This window comes from Megalobrama amblycephala, linkage group LG22 (genome assembly GCF_018812025.1).
Source record: "Megalobrama amblycephala isolate DHTTF-2021 linkage group LG22, ASM1881202v1, whole genome shotgun sequence".
In the NCBI taxonomy this organism is placed as follows: Eukaryota; Metazoa; Chordata; class Actinopteri; order Cypriniformes; family Xenocyprididae; genus Megalobrama; species Megalobrama amblycephala.
Genome location: NC_063065.1, coordinates 17,469,483 through 17,492,239, shown reverse-complemented (window position 1 = coordinate 17,492,239; position 22,757 = coordinate 17,469,483). Strand labels below are relative to the sequence as shown.

The window sequence follows — 22,757 nt, the reverse complement described above, 5'->3', positions numbered from 1 at the left end:
GATGAACTAGATGCCTTTCTCCACTGACGTTCTGAGCTGTTCAAAACGTTTCTAAGGATACTGACTGTTAGAAGACAGCTGCCTGACTCGCGAATGTGAACATGGTTTGTGTAACATTAGCAACACATTATTAGCTGTTTGATAACATAGTCAAGCAAAACGCTAATCATATTAATTACCGTTATTAATGTGTCCGACATTGTAAAAAGCGATACCATTGTGCAGCATTTACCTCATTAAGTTGACCGAGTGGATCTCTGAGCTGGTGTGAGTGAGTGGAGGTGGGGCTAATTATCATATTCATAGATCCGTGTATATTAAATGGAGCAAGGGTGTAGAGTTACATTCAAGCTATTTTAAAGCATTAAGAATTGTTTTTAACAGGAAAAAAAACATTTAAATATGTAATTTTGGTGATCAATGATGAGTTTTAAGTGTTTTAAGGCCACAAGTCCTTTATTAACCCCCCAGAGCCATGTGGAGTACGTTTATAATGGATGGATGCACTTGCTTGAGCTTCATACTCGTTGGTCGCGTTCACTGCCATTATAAAGCTTGGATGCATCAAGATATTTATTAAAATATCTCTGATTGTGTTCATCAGAAAGAAGAAAGTCATATACAGCTATGATGGCTTGAGGGTGAGTAAAGCTTGGGGTAATTTTCATTTTAAAGTGAGCTAATTCTTTAAAGACAGACATCACAGCAACTGGTTTATTAAGATGCTGTGACTTTAAGACCTGCCGCTGCCGAACATGATGTTTTTTTTTCTTAATGTGAGAGTAAGAAAGAGATGGAGAGATCTGAAAAGTTGGGAAGACACATTAAAAACCTCATCAGCCTGGCTCATGAATATTAATTAGGTGATGTAACATTCGCCCACTTCTGAATAATTAAAGCCAAGTTGGTTCTTTAGCTATATTATGGCATGAGTTCTTAAAGGTGCCCTAGAATTGAAAATTGAATTTACCTCGGCATAGTTAAATAATTACAGTTCTGTACATGGAAATGACATACAGTCAGCCTCAAACACCATTGTTTCCTCCTTCTTATGTAAACTTGATTTTTGCAAAAGACATCTGAAGAACAGGCGAATCTCAACATAACAACGACTGTGATGCAACAGTCGGGATCATTAATATGTACGCCTCCAAATTTTGCATATGCCAGCCCATGCTCAAGGCATTAGACAAGCCAGTATTAATGTCTGGAGCTGTGCACAGCTGAATCAACAGACTTTATGCAGGTAAGCAAGCAAGGACAACAGCGAAAAATGGCAGATGGAGCAATAATAACTGACATGATCCATGATTACATGATATTTTTAGTGATATTTGTAAATTGTCTTTCTAAATCTTTCATTAGCATGTTGCTATATTAGCTGTGTGAACTTTATGTAATGTATTATAGAGTTGTGAGCTTGGGGGCGGGGAGCGCAAGCATTTAAAGGGGACACGCACAGAATCGGAGCATTTCTAATTATGCCCCAAAATAGGCACTTAAAAAATTGAATAATAAAAAATCTATGGGGTATTTTGAGCTGAAACTTCACAGACACATCCAGGGGACACCTTAGACTTCTATTATATCTTGTGAAAAAGGGTTCTAGGGCACCTTTAAAAAAGCATCTAAACTGAACATGATGGTCAAAGACGTCTATCTAGCATGTTCTTTGAAAAACAATTAGGATTACCACTTACCTTTTGCCTGTTCATTGAGTCTACTTCCACTCGGTCGTAATGCCATTGTTTTACATATGCCGGCTACAGTTTTCCTTCTTTGCACCGTGGCCAAGCAAAACAAAGCTGTCAGAATACAATGATGATCTTCCAAAAAGTTGAGGGGGGTCAAACTTCGAAAGTTACATTGATTTGTATGCCCCTGAGAGTACAGTGAGGTGAGCAAAAACAAAGTTCAAGAGTGCATGTGTGCTGTTGTGTGTGTGTATCAGTGTCTGAGTCTAAGCCTCTGTGTCTAAGCTTGTCGACCGCACTGGTAGGTCATCTACAGCGGCACCCAGCGTAAACACTCCAGAGCTTTTCTCTAAAGCTGGATATTCACCTTCTGCATGAATCCTTTCTGAAAAGAAGAGTAATCAGGCCTGGCTGCAGGCCCGTGTGTGAGATTAAGAGTGTATTCGGGCCAGTTGTGTGTGCGTGTGTGTGTAGGCAGAGGAGTAGATTGTGAAATTGAAGCTCTCCGCCTTTTTTCTAGCCTTCCATTATGTCTCATCGATTTATGCCCTGACTCCTAATCCTACTTCCTTATTTTGGCCTGCCTGGTTTTCTTCAGTTACGGCTCAAAACTGAGGCCCAGTGAAATCCACTCGGAGCATGAAATGAGTGGAGGGCAGCGTGTTGGATTACTGTAGAGTGGGAGTTTGATTTCAGTCATACATCTAGATCGGCTGCCCTCTGCGTTCTGACTTGGGGCAGCATGCTAAATTAAAAGTCTTTTTTAAAAACCTGAATGTTTTATGCATTATATAGAGCGTGAAATTGAATTTTTTTTATAATTTTATCTCAAACATCATAGTGATTAATCTCAAATTATGCAATTATGTTTTATTAATTGTTTAAAGGGTTCACCCAAAAATGAAAATTCTGTCATCATTTACTCACCCTCATGTTTTTCCAAACCTGTATGAGTTTCTTTCTTCCCTTGAACTAAAAAGAAGATATTTTGAAGAATGTTGGTAACCAGACAGTTGACGCTAGCCATTGACTTCCATAGTAGGAAAAAAATATAGAAGTCAGTGGCTACCATCAACTGGTATGATGCCATCAATGGTACCAACATTCTTCAAAATATCTTCTTTTGTGATCAACAAACTCATACAGGTTTGAAACAGCATAAGGGTGAGTAAATGATGACGGAATATCATTTTGGGGTGAACTATCCCTTTAATGAAACATGTTTTCATTGAAATATTTTTGTTGAAACAGTGACAGGTTTTTTTTTTTTTTTTAGGATTCTTTGATGAATAGAAATTCTTAATACCATTTTTTAAAATGGAGAGCTTTTTTATCATTATTAATTACTGATATTTTTGTTAACTTTAAAGGTAGGGTAGGCGGTTTTGGAGAGGCTAGCAACAGCAAGCTAGTCTTGAAAGCATAAAGATCCCACTCTCCTTTCAGAGGTGCTCTCCAAAGCCACGCCTCCTTTAAAACACATGAACGTGCACAGCCAGAGCAGAGTCTGCAAAGCATCATGAGAGACGTGTTAAATTACCTTAATGTCTCAAATAACATTACAATAATAATGAATGTAAACAACTTACAGAGCTCTTACTTGTACCACCTGACTGCTGCATATTCATTTTGGCACTGATAGTGTAGTGTTGCCACAGAAAAGCATAATTCCAAGTCTGAGGATGTGAACAGCTCCAGGTAGAACCTTATCACTTAATTACTGTAATCACAACATGATGTGAACACAGCAAAGCTCGTTGTTTTGGTTCAGGTGGAAGGTGGCTGCTGGTATTTTGTGGCCCTCGGTGACTGTCTGTCTACAACTCTGCATAACCTCAAGGAACACACTGATGACATGTGATGTCTGCGTGAACAAGGAGCGCGGAAGTATGCAAACGCATAGGTTGACAGGCCTAAATGCAATGATTAGATGAACATTTTTTGATCCTGAGACTTTCACAGAAGAGATATGTACATTTTTTAATATTTAGACCACTTCTATTATTGATTGCTATCAGGATGTGAAGAGAGTTTCAACCAGTGTAACAAAAAGTGTTTAGGAAAAACATTGCCTACCCTACCTTAAATGCCCCTTGCTGAATAGAAGTATTAATTTCTTTCTAGGAGAAATTCTCACTCAAAAGAGTAAAAAGTAAATATTATGAAGCTTTTTTTACATGGTAAACTCAGAACTCAGAAATCAAAATGTCATCTATGTAGTGCCGACTGCCAAAAATCCTTAGATTCACGATTGTTCTAATCTCTAATATCTCTCTCTTTCGGTCTTTCTGCTGCTGCCCTCTGTTGGCATTATCTGGTACAATCTCCCTACTGTAACTCTGGCACTAGCCCAGAAGCCTCTCGATGGATGATTGAATGATTGGTGGACGCCCACATCTGCTGCTTCAGCGCTGTTTCATCTCAAACGCTCTCTGCCACTCCCTCTCATCTCTACTGAGGAAATCTTGACATCAATCGCCGTTGAATATTCATGCCTGATTTCAAGGCATAACTGAGCTTATAACTCTCTCTTTCCCTTTTTTCACTGAAATGATTTATTAAGCTTCACCAGTTCATGTTTTATACTTTATGCTTTCAAGCTTTTCAGTTGGATTGACTCAGACAGTATGCATGCAGTCTAACTGCTTCCACTTTGTATTTAAGTGTTTCCAAAGCAAACTAGTGTTTAATTACAGTAGTTTCCTATATTTTTATGTTCAAATTCAAATTCATTGTGATGTTTCTTTCTTTAAAGGGCATATATTTCGGGATTAGCACACTGGAATGGTCGGGCCAACCCAAAAATTAGCTATTTTTTGGCTTCACCGCATAAAAATTGCACAGCAAGTGGGAGCCTTTTCTGAGACTGCCTCTTTTCCTCCAATGCTTATTATAAGTCGGCAGCCTCCACTGCATTTCTACACATCACATTTTTTGGACATGGAAATAGCTGTTGGGCTTGTCAGATCTTCCCAAAAGTATCATTATTATTTTTTAGTCCAGAGCAAAGCTCTCTGCCTGGGTTGTTGGCTGAATGTGGATATGGCTTGAATCCTCTGTGGGCTCAGATGCCGGGAAGATCCTTAGTCTCTCTTTGATGCATCTTTAATGAAGTGGAGGTTCTCTGGGGGCCTGAGGGAGAAATGGCAATGTGACTCTGCAGAACACCTGACCACTTGTGTGAGAGTCAAGAGCTCTCGCGAAATGCGTTGACAAACGTATGAGAAAAGCATCAGCCTTTGATGGGGTCCAGACCCTTGAAATATCCTTTTTCATTACATTGAAAAACAAGCAAGAGATAAGAGAAAAGTAAAAGACATATGGATTCCTTGCATGGATGGAAGGCATAGTTCACCCAAAAATGAAATTTACTCTCCCTCATGTATTTCCAAAACTGTATGACTTTTTGAAAAATGTTCCAGTTTTGTCTTGACAATGAGTCAATGGGTTCCAGTGTTGTTCCAAGTAGACCCCATTGACTTTCATTGTACACTGAAAAACATTAAGTCTAAAAACAATTTTCATTCAGAATAATTAGATTTCTCAGGTAAAACATTGAATTAAACATGAAAAGTTGAAGTAGAAAGGCTAAAATGTTTTCTTGTAAAACGTAGGCTTCTCCAATAATCTTTGTTTGGTCACACTTTATATGTTTTAACTACTTGCATCAAAATTGTTAGGGACAATGTACTTATTGTGTTCATATTGTTCATACACTTTTGCTGCTATTGAAGTGGGATACAGATAAGGTTAGGGACCGGTTTGGATTGGGACTGTGGATTAAGGTGTAAGGGAAGGTTCAACAGTGTAATTACAGATGTAATTACATAAATTAATAATTATAGCTGTAACTACATGCAGGTATTTTTTAAAATATAAGTACAAGGCAAAAACACCCATCTACACAATAAGTGCATTGTATCAAATGATTCATTTAAATGTTTGTACATAGTAGTTAAAGGGGTCATGAATTGAGAAATCAACTTTTCCTTAAAGTCCCTGTAAAGTCATTTTAAAGTATGTGTTCTGAGTTTGTCACACCGCAGAAAAATGTGTTATTAACCACCCAGCCAAATTTGAATGATTAAAAAAATCTGCAAGTAAATGAAATAAGTTGTCAAAATCTCAAAAAAATAAGCAGCGCTCTCTGCTCTCAAACGCTGGGGGCGTGTCCGCTGTCGGCGCTGAAACCACACCCACTCGTGAGAGCTACCATCTCAACTGACTTGAGTCTAATGAGTCAAACATACTGATGCATATAAAAAGAATCATTTAGAGAGTTGCAAATTTTAGTAGAGTTACTGTGGACTACCTACTAATTATAACATAAGCAAACTCGGCAACTTACACTCATTGGTGGGCACGTACTGCCGACTGTTGTCGAGTCGACAAATGACGGTGCCTCGAGACTGGAGGATGAAGGCCGGGACGGGAGAGACCGGCCCCATATATCATCGGTTATCGGTGGAACGGTAGGAAGGCCAAGTCGGGAGGGGGGCGCAGTAGAGTTAGAGGCAGCGCCACGCTCAGTGCGTCATCGACAGTTATATAGTGTTAGGGGCAGGGCTATGCTCAGGGGTCCAAGTGCGTCATCAGACCCCCGTTTTAGTTCCGCCCAAAAAATCCTGAGCAGAGACTTGGTGAAAAACTGTTTGACGCTCTAACTTCACAATTAAGCATTACATAATTCACAGTCTTTGTAATGTATTTCAGCAATACATTTGTAACATTTATAAAGTGTTTAGAAAGAATTCTCAGAATTGACTTCACAGGGACTTTAAACTTTTGATACATAAGAGGTCCATCGTACTATAAGAATATCCTGTAAGTTTCAGAACTGAAAGCTTCCTTTTTAGTCCAATAAAAACTTTTATTGACACCAGGCCCATCGAATGAGTGATCCTGGAATGTGTTATCTATGAGGTGAAACCCCGCCTCCACAGAAGAAATCAACGCCTACTTCATCATTGCAATGTTAGCCCCGCCCACTGGCGTGTTAGTAAGATAAGGAGGAGAAAATAGCAAGGACAAGAATAACATTACCTTAATGCTAGGAATATGGTTATTTATTTTCAACAATGTGTATGTTTTAGTTGAGCTTTATTTATTTGTAATGTATAAGTATTTGATTTCACTCTGGATTTTTTGGTAAATCAATCACATTTCGGTGCAGGCTTTGCAAACAGACTTTTACAATATGGACTCGACAGTAATGCAACAACATGTAAGTAACTGTGTTCATTCTAATACTTGATCTGATATGTAATGATTCATGTACAGTCAGATGTTCTTTGTCTATGTGTCAGAGTAAATCAAACCACTAAACGGTCAACTTCACGTTGTTTCTCTTAGTTGTATGAAAATAATCTGTTATTTAAATGGTGAGTAAATTATATAAAGAAGCAATCAATCTCCCATTACAGTTGCTGGAGCTGCCAATCAAACATACAAAGCGCGAGTTTATCAGTGACTGAGTTCTGGACATGCATCAAAACTCCCATTTTATTCAACGAATCTCTAGTTACAATGCGTTTGCACTGTTAGTTATGATGAAAGCATTTGTTAGTGTGCAGAAATTGAGTTGCAATGACGAGAATGTCTGTGATCAGCTACAATGTTCTAAATGCCAGAGATCTAAATGTAATGCAACACTTTTCACGATTAGTTAACCTTGAGAGCTGTAATAGTAAAAATGTGCTAAAAGTTTTTTTTGAGAGAGTAATACTTAGCTATTTCAAATGGAAAGATATTAGCCAATCACAGCAGTGGGTGTTTACACTGAAGTCTCACAGCAGACACGGCCCTTAAAACAGAGCGTTCAAATACGAGGGCTAAAATGTCTTTTATGTCTAAATTATGATGGTTTTTGATGTAAAAAGCATACTAACATTATAAGTGCACCCCAGGAAACATTATAAACAATAAAACAACGCAGTTCATGACCCCTTTAAAGACACTTAATATAAAGAAGGACCTTTTGTTTTATTTACAACTATGAAAACATACATTTTTGGGTGAACTATTCTTTTAAATGTTTTTTGGCTGTACTTAGCTTGGTTTAAAGAAAATTCTGGCTTAGAGCATTATAATTTCCTTTTGACATGCAGATACCAGAATATATACCTTTGCAATTTAGCATTCACCATCTGTATAAAAGTCATTTATGTGGTATCATGAAATGCATCGGGCCATAACTGGTCTGTTGAATTGGTAGATCTACTCTTAGCCAGTTTGGCGGGCGATCTAATATACCCATATAAACACAAACCCACTTTTTCACTGCCATGCTGTTTGGTTTGTTGATTTTGTTTAGTTTTCTTTTGAATGCAAGAGCAGCGGTCTGCTGAATGCCCTCAGTTGTGGGCCGCAGAGCGGTCCACACACATAAACAACCACACACACGAGCGAAAAACGCTCCCCAAGAACAGTGGCGCACTCATGAAGCTCAGAGCTGGCTGGCCAAGTGCAGGAAATCCAATTACAGGGATCAGAGGGCTGAGAATTGTGGAGCAGTCCTAGTCCGAACTACACACCTGCCCCCACCCCCCTTCTCTCTCTCACACACACACACACACGCACAAATGGTCTTCAACACTCTTGAAGAGGGATTCGTTCTGTGTTTATTAAGGTACTCTTGTTGTCAGTGACTAGATTTTTTAGTTAACATTTCTGGTGAAGTGTGTAGCATCTACTGTAGTCACTGTGGAGCTGAATACTTGTTTTCTGAGGGCTGAATCATCAAATGTTGTTCTTACTAGCTTTAATATTTTCTATTATTTTGGTGTCCATAGTGTGCACTGTAAGTCCATAAAAATAAGGCACAATGTACTGTGTAATCATTATCTGCATTGATTTTTCATGTTTTGCCCGTATTTTGAATGACTCATTGCATTGAGGTTTAGGCTTAAAGGAAATGTCCGTAATCTTAACGGATAATATCCTGGCAGAACATTACCAGTACCCTTTCCATTTTTCTATGGATTTGTTTCTTACAATATGATCTCCTAAGCTTTCTTATTTATATTTGACTAAATTATTGATGGGATTTTGCTGATTATTTTGCATGTTTTGTAATGTTGATATGTATGTGGGTGTTTCTTCAACCTCAGGCAATTTTATATGCATTTACTTTATTTTTATTTTTTTAAACTCAAGATGTTTAACTTTTCAATGTTTTATGAAGGTCATATTAAAACTTTTACCATGCCATCTTTATTTGTTTTGCTACTTTTCAATTGACTTTTATTTATATATTTTATTGTTTTATCCCTGTTCCAGGCCCAGACTTTCAATCTTAGACTATCAAAATCCATAATAAAAAGATGATTATTACATGTTAAAAGAGTGGGTTTTTTACTATAAAGTAAATAAATATGTATTTTGTGAACATGGCAAAAGTTTGATTACACTGAACATCTGTTCATCTGTTGCTGTAGTACATGGAGCTAAAATTGCTTAGTTGAAGAAACACCCATGTAACTGTGTTATTACTATAAGCTTGAATATATAAAGTGTGCTTATTAACTGAGCTAAAATGGGCCACGCCTGCTCTGTTCTGTTGTTCTGATGGAACAGACCAACTTTGTGGAACTTAGCCTTTGCTCAGAGTCAGGTGTGCTGACTGACTGTGTCATAGTTTCAGAATCTGAGATGAACAGGTGGCTCTGTGGTGGATCCCCAATTCCTGCAACATCTGCATCAGATTGTAGAACAGTAAAACAGCACCCCCTACTGAGAGCAGCAGGAACACCTGCCACTCCAGCCATAAGGAAACCAGAAAACAGACCTCCAAGAGCTTTCACACTGAACATTACATTGATTTCTTTAGTATAAATAACATTAATAAAACTGACTGGAGGTGGATATTTGTAGAAATAAATGTCAATTGTTTTTGTGTTTGGACAGTCTACCTGTCCTGCAGCTGCCACACTTGGTATCATATCACAGCACATCTCTTAGCTTCCTAAGATGGTGACAATAGCAGTGACCGGCTATCACTGCAGGCTCACTGCGCTGCCGACACAAAGCAGATCCAATTTAGTTCTTGCCTTCAGCATCTGTGCAGCCATAGTAACCCCGGCCCAATGAATTTAGAGACATATTTGACTAGAAGCCAGGTTTGTCCTTTTAAATAATTTCACTTCAGTGGGTAAATGGCAGACTTTGTTTTTTTCTTGGCTTTATGCAGTATATTATTGTGTGTGTATGTGTGTGTGTGTCATGTTGTTAATTGTAAATTGATATTTACCCCCATGGTGCTATAAAAGTCATGAAAGCCCTCATTTTCATCTTGCAAAAATGTCGCTAAAGCTTGAAGCATGACACCAACTGAGCATTTGAAGCACTTGTTTTAGGTATCATGTGGCATCATGAATATTTATGAGACAGTGGCTTCTCATCAGATATACCATGCAGTCATTAAACACAATCATTCTACATTGTGTCTGAGAGTAGCACTGGATTGAGTGTGAACGATGGCACTGTTGCTTTGACATGTCTCAGGTGTCAGGTGGATGTTTCTAAATTTATCAAGGGTTAAACCCCAAGAGGCCTGGTCCTCTGGGGCCAAACATGACATACCATGGCAGTCATGGCTCGAACACACCTCGCCTCTCTTCTCCTTTCTCCTGCCATAAATACCATCTCCTCCTCCAGGATTACAGCTGTCAATCTTCACTGTTTATGTAGGAGAATATGCAACACTGACTCATTAAAAGCTGTTGTGGCCTAAAATGAATTCAGTACTGTGAACAAACACTCTCCAACACAGTTTAGGGCTGATAACAGGAATTTTAATGACGTACCTGAGTGAAACGGTCTGAGGAGTTTGGTGATTCTGCATTTTAAGTCACTACATTAGATTGTTGTTCGGCCAAACAATTATTGAGCTAAACACTAGTATATGAACATTAAATGAGCCTTTTAATAAAGCATAAAAAGCATTAAAGGGATAGTTCACCCAAAAATAGAAATTTGATGTTTATCTGCTTACCCCCAGCGCATCCAAGATGTAGGTGACTTTGTTTCTTCAGTAGATCACAAATGATGATTTTTAACCATTGCCGTCTGTCAGTCTTATAATGTGGGAATGGGAACTTCGTTTATAAGAGTAAATAAAACTTGTTTAGACAAATCCAAATTAAATCCTGCGGCTCGTGACGACACATTGATGTCCTAAGACACGAAACGATCGGTTTGTGTGAGAAACCGAACAGTATTTATTCAAATGGAAAGATATTAGCCAATCACAGCAGTGGGTGTTTACACTGAAGTCTCACAGCAGACACGGCCCTTAAAACAGAGCGTTTGTGCGAGAAACTGAACAGTATTTATATCATTTTTTACCTCTAATACACCACTATGTCCAACTGCGTTCAGCACTCACTTAGTGAGGTCTGATCGCGCTCTGACAACGGAAGTGATGTCTAGCACTTATTGAAGTATAAGCGCGAGACATCAATGCCGCTGTCAGAGCGCGATCAGACCTCACTAAACGAGTGCTGAACGCAGTTGGACATAGTGGTGTATTAGAGTTAAAAAATGATATAAATACTGTTCAGTTTCTCGCACAAACCGATCGTTTCGTGTCTTAGGACATCAATGTGTCGGTACGAGCCGCAGGGTTTAATTTGGATTTGTCTAAGCAAGTTTTATTTACTCTCATAAAAGAAGTTCCCATTGACCCACATTATTTGACTGACGGACGGCAACGGTTGGAGTTAAAAATCATCATTTGTGATCTACTGAAGAAACAAAGTCACCTACATCTTGGATGCGCTGGGGATAAGCAGATAAACATCAAATTTTCATTTTTGGGTGAACTATCCCTTTAAGTAATCATGCAGTCAAAAAACAATGAATTAAGTACTTACAAAATAAAATGTAAATTAAAAATAACTGTTATAGAGTACATAAAATGTTTCAACACCAATTACAGTTTCAAATACTGCATTGCATTAATAAATATTTTAAATTAACAATACAAATTGCATACACATAGAAACCAATCTGAAATGCAAACCGCCAACTTTAAAGTAATGCACATTTAAAAACTCTGTGTCCACATTATTTTTTTATATTTACATTTTTCTTATTTTTCATATAAAATTATTTTATTTATATTTTTATATTTATTTACACTGACGGTCAAATGTTTCAAATAATTACGATTTTTAAATGTTTTTCAAAGTCTCTTCTGCTCACAAAGCCTGAATTTATTTGATCAATATAGTAAATTCAATACATCAATACAGTAATATTGTGAATATAAAATGTCATTTATTCCTGTGATGGCAAAGCTAAAATTTCAGCAGCCATTACTTCAGTCTTCAGTGTCGCATGATCCTTCAAAAATCATTCTAATATACTTAGTATTATAATAGTTTAAATTGGTCTCTCTTTCTGTTTGTTTTTCCCTACAGCCCCAATGGTGGTGTCGTTTTCGTTCGATGTAGGAAACGGGCCGGTGGAACTGAACGTGTACTCTCCTACCCCACTGAACGATGACCAGTGGCATCGGGTCAGCGCAGAGAGGAACACTAAAGAGGCCATTTTGCAACTAGACCAGAAATACAAGGAGGTCAGACCTGCACCTACACAGGGACACACGCGCCTGGAGCTCTACAGCCAGCTTTTTGTGGGTAAGGGCCGCATACACATCCACATATAGAGTATATATGGATTTATGTGGGTGAGGACAGAGACTTTTCATACGCCCACCCTAAAGAACTGAAGCCCTAAGCCTGTTCATACTTACAGTGATATGGTTGGAGGTCAGCAGGATGCTGTACTGTTGTTCTTTTGTAGTCATTCCTAACATTATTGATGGGCTCTTGAAAATCTGATTGCTGATTAAAATGGATAAAAGAGGATCTTTCTTCATTATCATATACTCTTAAAATAAAGTTTCTTTATTGGCATCAATGGTTCCATGAAGAAATTCATAGAACCTTTCCATTCCACAAAAGGTTCTTTTTAATGGAAAAGGGTTTTAGGCCCTGTGTACACAAGTGTGTTTTCGTTTGAAAACTTTTGTTTTAAAATGAAAACGATCCTCATCTATATTGGCATTTCCACTGCATTTCAGAAACGATCTCTGTCTATACTACTTAACCTAAAACGCATGTCACATAACCTTTCATGCACACTGGGCATGCACGTACAAGTGTAAACTTGCATTTTGCACATGTAGGCAGCTGCAGTATTATAAAATGCAGAGTTTAAAGGGATAGTTCACCCAAAAATGAAAATTTGATGTTTATCTGCTTACCCCCAGGGCATCCAAGATGTAGGTGACTTTGTTTCTTCAGTTAAACACAAATGATGATTTTTAACTCCAACCGTTGCAGTCTGTCAGTCATATAATGCATTGAAACAGTAATTTATGAGAATAAAAAAACATGCATAGACAAATCCAAATTAATGATTTATGAATGAATTGATGACACATTGATGTCCTAAGACACGAAACGATTGGTTTGTGTGAGAAACCGAACAGTATTTATATCATTTTTTTACCTCTAATACACCACTATGTCCAACTGTCTTGAGCATCCGGTGTGTGAGGTCTGAATGCACTCTGACGGCGGAAGTGATCTCTCGCACTCATTGAAGCAAAGCATAAGAGATCACTTCCAGTTAGAGTTAAAAATTATCATTTGTGTTCTACTGAAGAAATAAAGTCACCTACATCTTGGATGCCCTGGGGGTGAGCAGATAAACATCAAATTTTCATTTTTGGGTGAACTATCCCTTTAAAGGTACAGTGTGTAAATTTTAGCAGCATCTAGCGGTGAGGTTGCAAATTGTTCGGTCCACCGCCCACCCCTCCATTTTGAAGCACATAGAGAAGCTACAGAGGCCGGCAGAAGACAAATATGCTGTCGTCTGAGACAGCAGAGAGTAGCCAGTCAAGCAATGAGATTTTTTTTTTTTTTTTTTTGCATCTAACAAAGAACGGTCTCTGTTTCTAAAAAACAGATGACTACTATTACTACTACTTCTCCTTTGTGCATATTCAACATAGTGACGATGCAAGCTGCCTCTAAAAATACCACGAAGACGAAGAACAACATAGTGACAAAACAGAGCAGTTTGTCCGTTTAGGGCTACTGTAGAAACATACCGGCGCAAAATAGTGACTTAACATGTAAGGGGACCCGTGGTGTATGTAGATAGAAATGGCTCATTCTAAGGTAATAAATACGGTTCATTATGTAAGGACTTTATACACCACTGAAAACATATTACAGTATATTGCATTTCTGTCAATAGATCCTCCTAAAATTTACACACTGCACCTTTAACTGAACAATGGCTGCTAAAAAGGACCACAAAGTCAGAAAAGCATGCAGCAATCCATGTTATTGTTTACACGGTCATTGAGGATGGTATGTTACAAACCCATTGAGAGAGACGGCTCTGGGCTGCGTTTCCTAAAAGCATTGTACCAACAGTCTCTACGAGCAATTTAGACTTGCGACGCTTTTGGGAAACACAGCCCTGGTCTGTTATTGTTGTGTTCCATACCTTCATTTTCAAAAGTCAACATTTTGGTCTTTTTACACAGAAATGCAACCCCAGAGTTTTCAAACTAAAATGGTGTCTGTAGAGTTTTTTCGAAAGTTTCAGTTTTCAAGGGTTGAAAATGCCGGAGTAGTGTAAACGACAGGAGTGTCCATAACAGAAGTTATGTGTTTTAAACCGAAAATGCACTAAACGGGCCTTAGATTATTCAAATGTTCTTCACACTATGAAAAAAATGTTTCTTTTGAGAGCAGTTTATTGAAATGTTCTTTGGGGAACCAAAAAATGGTTCTTCTATGGCATCGCTGTGAAAACCCTCTTTTGGAACCTTTATTTTTAAGAGTGTACTCAAAAAAGACACAATTCCTCCTGAATCTCTCTATTCTTAGCTGTTCTTTTGAGTTTGAATTATTCTCTTTTCTCTGTCTCCATCACTTTCTCACTCTTTTTCTCCCTGTCTCTCGCTGTTTTTGCTGAGAAATCAGCTGTTTTTCTTGCGCACAGCGCTCTATGTTCTCGTGTGTCTGAAAGTGAAAATGTATTTATAGTCAGCAGTCTAAATGCAGGTGTAGCTATTAAAACCTGCACTTAATGACATGGAACCCTGGGGAACCTATTCGCCTCCAAAGTATGAAAAAGTCTACTGTAAAGAAAGGGAAGTTGAAAATGGGTTTGACTGAATATGGCAGAAAAATGTCTCGGGCACAGCAGGAAATGTGACTAATAATGGTGTCACGTGAGCTATGCTAACATTAGCAAGGAGTCTTATTATGGCTTTAAAAGTGTGAAAAAGCTGTGTCACTCATGAGGCAATTATCGTTTGAACAGAATGGCTTTGGGCTTTCATTGTGCTATTTTGTGCTTTGACTTATTCTTTTCAACAAATGACTCTGACGCTCATTAAGAAAACGGAAGATAATACACCCCGATGGCTTTCTTGAGAAAGCTTTTAGAAAGCTCGTCTAGTTTGCATATTTAAAGCTTGACATCAAGAGAAATGTCCAGGTTTCCAAAAAGGAGAAAATGAGCTGAAAGCCCTAGTTTTAATTGATATCAAGGTTATTAATTGATTTTGAAAAGCAAAATTCTCCAACACAGGAATACAAATTTTGAAATATTCACAAACAAATTTTATATCATCAGTGCTTTGATTTTTTTTTTTTTTTTTTTTTTTTTTTTTATTGAAATGGACAGTAGACATAAATCAATCTTACCAACTCTAGCTGCATCTTTGCCACTAAAGTTTAAATTACATGGTATATGAATGTTGGATCTTGAAACAAGTATAGCTTAATGAGAAGGTCATCATGGATTAATATTCAATATATTGCCCAGCCTAAGCCGTTACCCTCTAAAGATCTTATTTGCATGTTGTCCATGGAGCACATGAAATTTTCATTCTTATTCTGGACTTAGATCGGATGAATTTTGGACTGGCATTTCAGTTTCAATATCAAGCACACTAGGGTTAGGTGTAATGAGCCTTTCAGTTCAAATGAATGTTAAAGGTTGTCTAATCCCTGTCCATTGTTTGAGTAGAAATGTATAATGTTGATGTGAATGTTTGCGGAGAGCAGCTCTCCGTCTTTAATCCCTGACCCTCAGTGGGAAAACTAATTGGTTTATATCTGCTGAGTGGGCAGGGGTGGAGATGTCCAGACCTGTCAAGCCTCTCTTTGGCCTCCTCTCCTCTGCTTATGAATTGCTCTGTGCTCACTTTTTCAGCACCATTTAGTCCCACGCCATAATTTATTGATAAAGCAGATTGCCTTCTACTTCCTTTCACCCATGGATGCTTGTGTCTATTTAAATTTGTTTTGCATTTATAGTGGCCTCTTTATATTTAATGGAGGATTAAATGCTTGCTCGTACTTTATTGTCTTTCTCTTCATTTCAAATAACAAGCAGACCTTTGATTTAACAGCCACTAACACGTTTGCATTAGTTCCTGGTTTTATAATATGCATATGTCGGTATTCACTGTTTACATGAATCTGTAATACTTGTCTGCTACCCACCATCAAGTTGTTTTTCTTTTTGTGTTCTCTTTAAAGCTTGGCCTTGGTTATGCATTAAATTTCTCATCACTGCATGTTTTTTAAATTATTTTCTTACTATATATAATTTATTATTTCTTTTTTTATTATTTTATATTTTGGTGTTATTTTTCTTTCTTTCATTGCTTGCACGTCTGGGCGGTATGTGTTCTCCAAAAGGGAAGCCAGCATCATGGGCCTGTCAGGACAGTAGGTAACTTTTTTGTAAAATGTACCCCAACAAACAGTCTAATGTAACCTAGTCTGTCTGTCTGTCTGTCTGTCTATCTATCTATCTATCTATCTATCTATCTATCTATCTATCTATCTATCTATCTATCTATCTATCTATCTATCTATCTATCTATCTATCTATCTATCTATCTATCTGTCTGTCTGTCTGTCTGTCTGTCTGTCTGTCTGTCTTTCTACTATCATACTATCATTATGTCTGTCTGTCTGTCTGTCTGTCTGTCTGTCTGTCTGTCTGTCTATCTATCTATCTATATATCTGTCTGTCTGTCTGTCTGTCTACTATTATACTATCATTATGTCTGTCTGTCTATCTATCTATCTATCTGTCTGTCTGTCTGTCTGTCTTTCTACTATCATACTATCATTATGTCTGTCTATCTATCTATCTATCTGTCTGTCTGTCTGTCTGTCTGTCTACTATTATACTATCATTATGTCTGTCTGTCTGTCTGTCTGTCTGTCTGTCTGTCTATCTATCTATCTATCTATCTGTCTGTCTGTCTGTCTGTCTTTCTACTATCATACTATCATTATGTCTGTCTGTCTGTCTGTCTGTCTGTCTATCTATCTATCTATCTATCTATCTGTCTATCTGTCTGTCTGTCTGTCTACTATTATACTATCATGTCTATCTATCTGTCTGTCTGTCTGTCTGTCTGTCTGTCTGTCTGTCTGTCTATCTATCTATCTATCTATCTATCTGTCTGTCTGTCTGTCTGTCTGTCTGTCTGTCTGTCTGTCTGTCTACTATTATACTATCATTATGTCTGTCTGTCTGTCTATCTATCTGTCTATCTGTCTGTCTGTCTACTATTATACTATCATTATGTCTGTCTGTCTGTCTATCTATCTGTCTGTCTGTCTGTCTGTCTATCTATCTGTCTGTCTGTCTGTCTGTCTGTCTGTCTGTCTACTATTATACTATCATTATGTCTGTCTGTCTGTCTATCTATCTATCTATCTATCTATCTGTCTGTCTGTCTGTCTGTCTATCTATCTGTCTGTCTGTCTGTCTGTCTGTCTGTCTACTATTATACTATCATTATGTCTGTCTGTCTATCTATCTATCTATCTATCTATCTGTCTATCTGTCTGTCTGTCTACTATTATACTATCATTATGTCTGTCTGTCTGTCTGTCTGTCTGTCTGTCTGTCTATCTATCTGTCTGTCTGTCTGTCTGTCTGTCTATTATTATACTATCATTATGTCTGTCTGTCTGTATCTATCTATCTATCTGTCTATCTATCTGTCTGTCTGTCTGTCTGTCTGTCTGTCTGTCGGTCTATCTATCTATCTGTCTGTCTGTCTGTCTGTCTGTCTGTCTACTATTATACTATCATTATGTCTGTCTGTCTGTATCTATCTATCTATCTATCTATCTATCTATCTATCTGTCTATCTATCTATCTGTCTGTCTGTCTGTCTGTCTGTCTATCTGTCTGTCTGTCTGTCTGTCTGTCTATCTGTCTGTCTGTCTGTCTGTCTGTCTGTCTGTCTATCTATCTATCTGTCTGTCTGTCTACTATATCTATCTATCTATCTATCTATATGTCTGTCTGTCTGTCTGTCTACTATTATACTATCATTATGTCTATCTATCTATCTATCTGTCTGTCTGTCTGTCTGTCTGTCTACTATCATACTATCATTATGTCTATCTATCTATCTATCTATCTATCGTCTGTCTGTCTGTGATATTTTGTACATGTGATCTTTTGCTGTAACATAAGGCTACAAACAGACTGTACAAAGCAAACGTAAAAGCAGAAAAAATACTGCACTAGGCAGGATGGTCTAATAAATGTAATATGCTAATTCATTACAGTTTCATTAGAAAATAATTTCCAATTCAGGGCTCATCAGAGATGGAGGCAGTGAACTTCAGAAGAGTTTTAACAGCTTGACATAACAGCCTCTTTCCTCACGCATATTATTCATGACACTGCACTTTTTTTAAAAGTTAAAACACATCTTGTGTTTTTTAAAACAATGCTGGTGAAAAAGTTTTGTGAAGTTGATTCTTCAGTAACAAACAAGGGCAGAAGAAAAAGCCTGCTAAGTGACACGAATCCAATTGGAACAATCATGCGATGGGGTATAAATAGAAATGCTAATTAAAATGTGTTTGTGTGTTTATCTTGTGTTCGTCCTTGAAACATGAGACACTGTGTCTTACATTTTATAATAGTAGAGCATATTTACTATACATTTGACGATAAGAGTTCCACTCAGGTTTATTAGCAAAGGATTCAGTGAGTTTGTTTTGTATTAAATAGGCAACCAGGTCACCATTTCAATTAAAACTCCCCTGTTAATGTGAGTTTGAGTTAAACTGAGTTTAGAAAACTTTGAAAACTTAATTTGTTTTCTTGTTCTGTAAAGAATAAGCAAACTGAAGTGTCTCTAATCTATAGACACTCCAATCCATATTTCTCTGGAGGAATTGATAAACCTTTCTCGATTGGTAGCTTGATAAACTGTAGTAGGTTTGTACTTGTGTGTTTTTATTATTTACCGTTAGTAAATAATTGATGCATCCTGCCAGGATATTTACTATTAATCTAGTATTAATCTAGCAAATTATTGTATGATTTCTGTTTAACTAGGCAGTTTCCTTTTAATGAAAAGGGCACGACATTGAGCAATTGGTAAATATTTATTTTCTCTTGGAAGTGGAACTCTAATGGTGTCTGATTTCTCCAAGGTCTATTGTATTGAATGGTACATGCCGTAATGAATGAAACACACCAAAAGGGGTTCAACTATTGGCTGAGACTTAATGTTTCTCATTTAAGCTTTTGTTTTCAAGCTTGTTGTTGAGCCTGCAATGAAAATGAAGGACCAAGTCATTTTGTTGTGTCACTTATACTTTTATTAAGACCATTGTCGAGCGAAATATTGACTAGTCTTGTTTCCATTTCTCATCCAGGTGCAGCAGGAGGTCAGAGAGGATTTCTCGGATGCATCCGCTCTTTGAAGATGAACGGGGTGACCCTTGACTTAGAAAAGAGGGCAGAAGTCACTCCTGGTGTGAAGCCTGGTTGTTCGGGTCACTGCACCAGTTTTGGGATGTATTGCCGTAATGGCGGCAAGTGTGTGGAGAAATACAATGGCTATTCCTGTGACTGCACAACCACAGCTTATGATGGGCCTTTCTGTTCAAAAGGTCAGTTTGCATAATGCAAATTAAAACATTTCTGTGAAGTTGATACACCTTAACCAGAGATATGACACTGAACAACTTGTTCTTTAAACTTAAAACTTGGACATTACAGACTCATGAAAATGTGTCTGGACTAAAATTGGCAGGAATCACTGAGAGCAACACTTTGCATTCAAGCTCCGCCTCCCTCATTTGAATATAGTAATAGCATCGCTGACATGAACAGGCCTTTTCTGTAGTTCGTGCTGTGGGTCAAGACCTCCATCAAACACTGCATGCCCTTCGTTTAAAGATGGTGACTATGAGCCAGAGACTCAGATGATTGCCCTTAGCTTTCAACATCTCCTTTTGCTTGAAATATGCATGAACAACCTTGTAATTGCAAGGTTTTAACTCACATTTCCATTTTACACATATTTACTTGTGCCATCTAGGGTATTGCAGTCAATATCGAATTCTCTCAGATTCTTTGCCTCTAGGTCAGTGCAATTGCTCCCACAGGCTGCCTTACATCTGTGGCTCAATACTACAGTTTCACTCCAGGAAGAGGAATCTCTTCTCTGTGCTGCTTCACTTGGATTCGTAGCCATGGATGTGATGCGTTCCTTCACATCTATATGCTATTTAGTGCATTTTTCTAGGCTTAAACGGTAAGTTCACCCAAAAATGAAAATGGTGTCATCATTTACTCACCCTCGTGTTGTTCCAAACCTGTATGACTTTAAATCTTTTGCAGAATAACTGTTTTTTTGTTGTTGTTTTTTTGTTTTTTGGGGGTTTTTTTGTCCATGCAATCAAACTTAATGTGGTTAAAGTGTTGTTTTGGACACCCTTGAATATTATTGTATGTTAAAAGAAAACAGATCTTCAGTATCTTTTATGTTCCACAGAATAAAATGTAAACAGCATATGAGAATAACACAGAAGAGAAGAAATCGTTGAATAAAGTCGTTACTTTTATTTTGTTTTTGCGCACAAAAAGTATTCTCGTTGCTTCATAACATAAAGTTTGAACCACTGTAGTCATGTGGACTATTTTAACAATGTCTTTAGTACCTTTCTGGACCTTGACAGTGGAGGTTAAATTGCTGTCTATGGACTCGTATGGAGTCATATACCTCTCGGATTTCATCAAAAATATCTTAATTTGTGTTTAGAAGATAAACAAAGGTCTTACAGGTTTGGAACTACATGAGGGTGAGTAATTAATGAAAAAAAATGTTGGGTGAACTAACCCTTTAATTATGGTCCTTGGTATAAACATGCCTGAGGCCTGTTTACACCAAAAGCAAAACCCACAGATAGACATTTTTTTTATATATATTAAGAGTTAAACAAAAAGGCACTCCATTTATTATCTTTGAAGGATTTCAAATGTCTTAATGCAAATATATAACCAATTTGACAATAGAGAGATCACTTGCTTTAATGCAAAATCAAGAACTTGAGCTTTATCATTTCAAGTCAACATTAAATTAAAATGCACCCTATTTTGTAAATGCATGTTATAGATATTATTGTGAATGATTCATCCATGTATTTTTTTTTTACCTCATAATGTTAAATCAGAATATCATAACTCAGTCTTTCGGTGAAAATGACATATGCAGTACTTCTCTAATCATTTAGTCTGCTTAAAGGTCCCGTTTTTCGTGGTTTTTTGAAGCTTTGATTGTGTTTATAGTGTGCAATATAACATGTGTTCATGTTTCGCGTGTAAAAAAACACAGTATTTTTCACATAATTTACTTATCTGTATACCGCTGTTTCCACTGTCATAAAAACGGGCTGATGACTTCCTTGTTCTATGAAGTCCCTCCTTCAGAAATACGTAACGAGTTCTGATTGTGCCAGCGGTTCCTGTGTTGTGATTCGACAGAAGCTTAGCGAACCTTGCCCGGAAAGGTCACACCTCTTACCATGACGTGGAGATGCACACGCTCAGTGTTATTGTAAACATGTCTTTAATTTTACCCTATCAATTTGAGCCGGAATCAGACCCGGTGATTGGACTGTGGGATGAAAATAACAGCGTTTCGACGACATGGCGACAAACACACTCTACAAACGCAACTCTTGTGTATTCCTGTGGGCGGAGGTTAGTCAAAAAACTGTTTTAGTGACGTCATTAAAGAAGGAAGTAGAGGGATGTAGTCCAAACTGGCCGTTCGATGTAGACGACTTCTGTTAAATAAAATATCTCACTTGGCATTGAACTTTGAGCTTTAAAATTTTACAGATTTTATTTATACTCTAACAACAACATTACACACTAACTAAAGTTTGAAACATGGGATCACGAAGAACGGGACCTTTAAACCCCGCCCGTTACAATTAACTGCAAGCTCATATTTATTTTTGAATGCCACGTCCACATCTTAAAATTCTATCATCAACCAATGCTTATTACCAAGTCGCAGCCCTACTTTTTTTCTTTTTCAAGTAGTAGTACAGTAGACAAAGGATCCACTCCAGGGCCTGTAAAGTTGTTGGTCCTCAGAGCACATCACAGAACTGTAATTCCTAGTATCTGTTCCAGCCTTACCCTGCTATTCATGCTCCTGCTGTATCGAGGCTTTTGCCCCAGTGGTACTCAAACATGGTGTTTTTGTCTCTGTTGCCTCTGAACCCCATAGTCCAGCCTGGAAGAAATGTAAAGATTACTCAAGGGCCTCGCAACAAATAATTAAACCAATCTATAGTCTCTGCACTGATTTCCTTGCTCCTCCTGATACAGCATTTGTACAAAGCTCATTTGTACTTAGCGCTTTGTTCCCGGGGGCAAAACGGCTGAATGAGAGAATGCCATGAATAGCAGATAAACCCACCTCGTCCTCTGTGTACATGAGATATTCGGTGCGGGTGCACATTGTCATGTTCGTTCACTCTCTTTTTACCCTTGTGTGTATTTACTTCATTACCCATGTTGATTTCCCATGGTTCTCCCTGTTCCACCCCATATGCAACAAATCCTGCGTTGTTTATACTGCTTCTGTGTAAGACAAATCTGCGCATACTTGCACACACGTCCTAGCAGCCGGGTTAAACGATCCATGTAAGGACCTTTGTTCTCCCCCTCAAG

At 37.8% G+C, this 22,757-nt stretch overlaps 1 protein-coding gene across 2 annotated transcripts in view; it reads left to right on the top strand.

The window, feature by feature from the left end:
* Positions 1-22,757, top strand: part of cntnap2a (contactin associated protein 2a) — a 445,145-nt gene that overhangs the window by 378,842 nt on the left and 43,546 nt on the right. For both annotated transcript variants that reach the window (XM_048174365.1, XM_048174366.1), the window contains exons 17-18: positions 12,116-12,334; positions 19,442-19,678. In XM_048174365.1, coding sequence (XP_048030322.1) covers positions 12,116-12,334; positions 19,442-19,678 — 456 coding nt within the window. The remainder of the gene's footprint in view (positions 1-12,115; positions 12,335-19,441; positions 19,679-22,757) is intronic.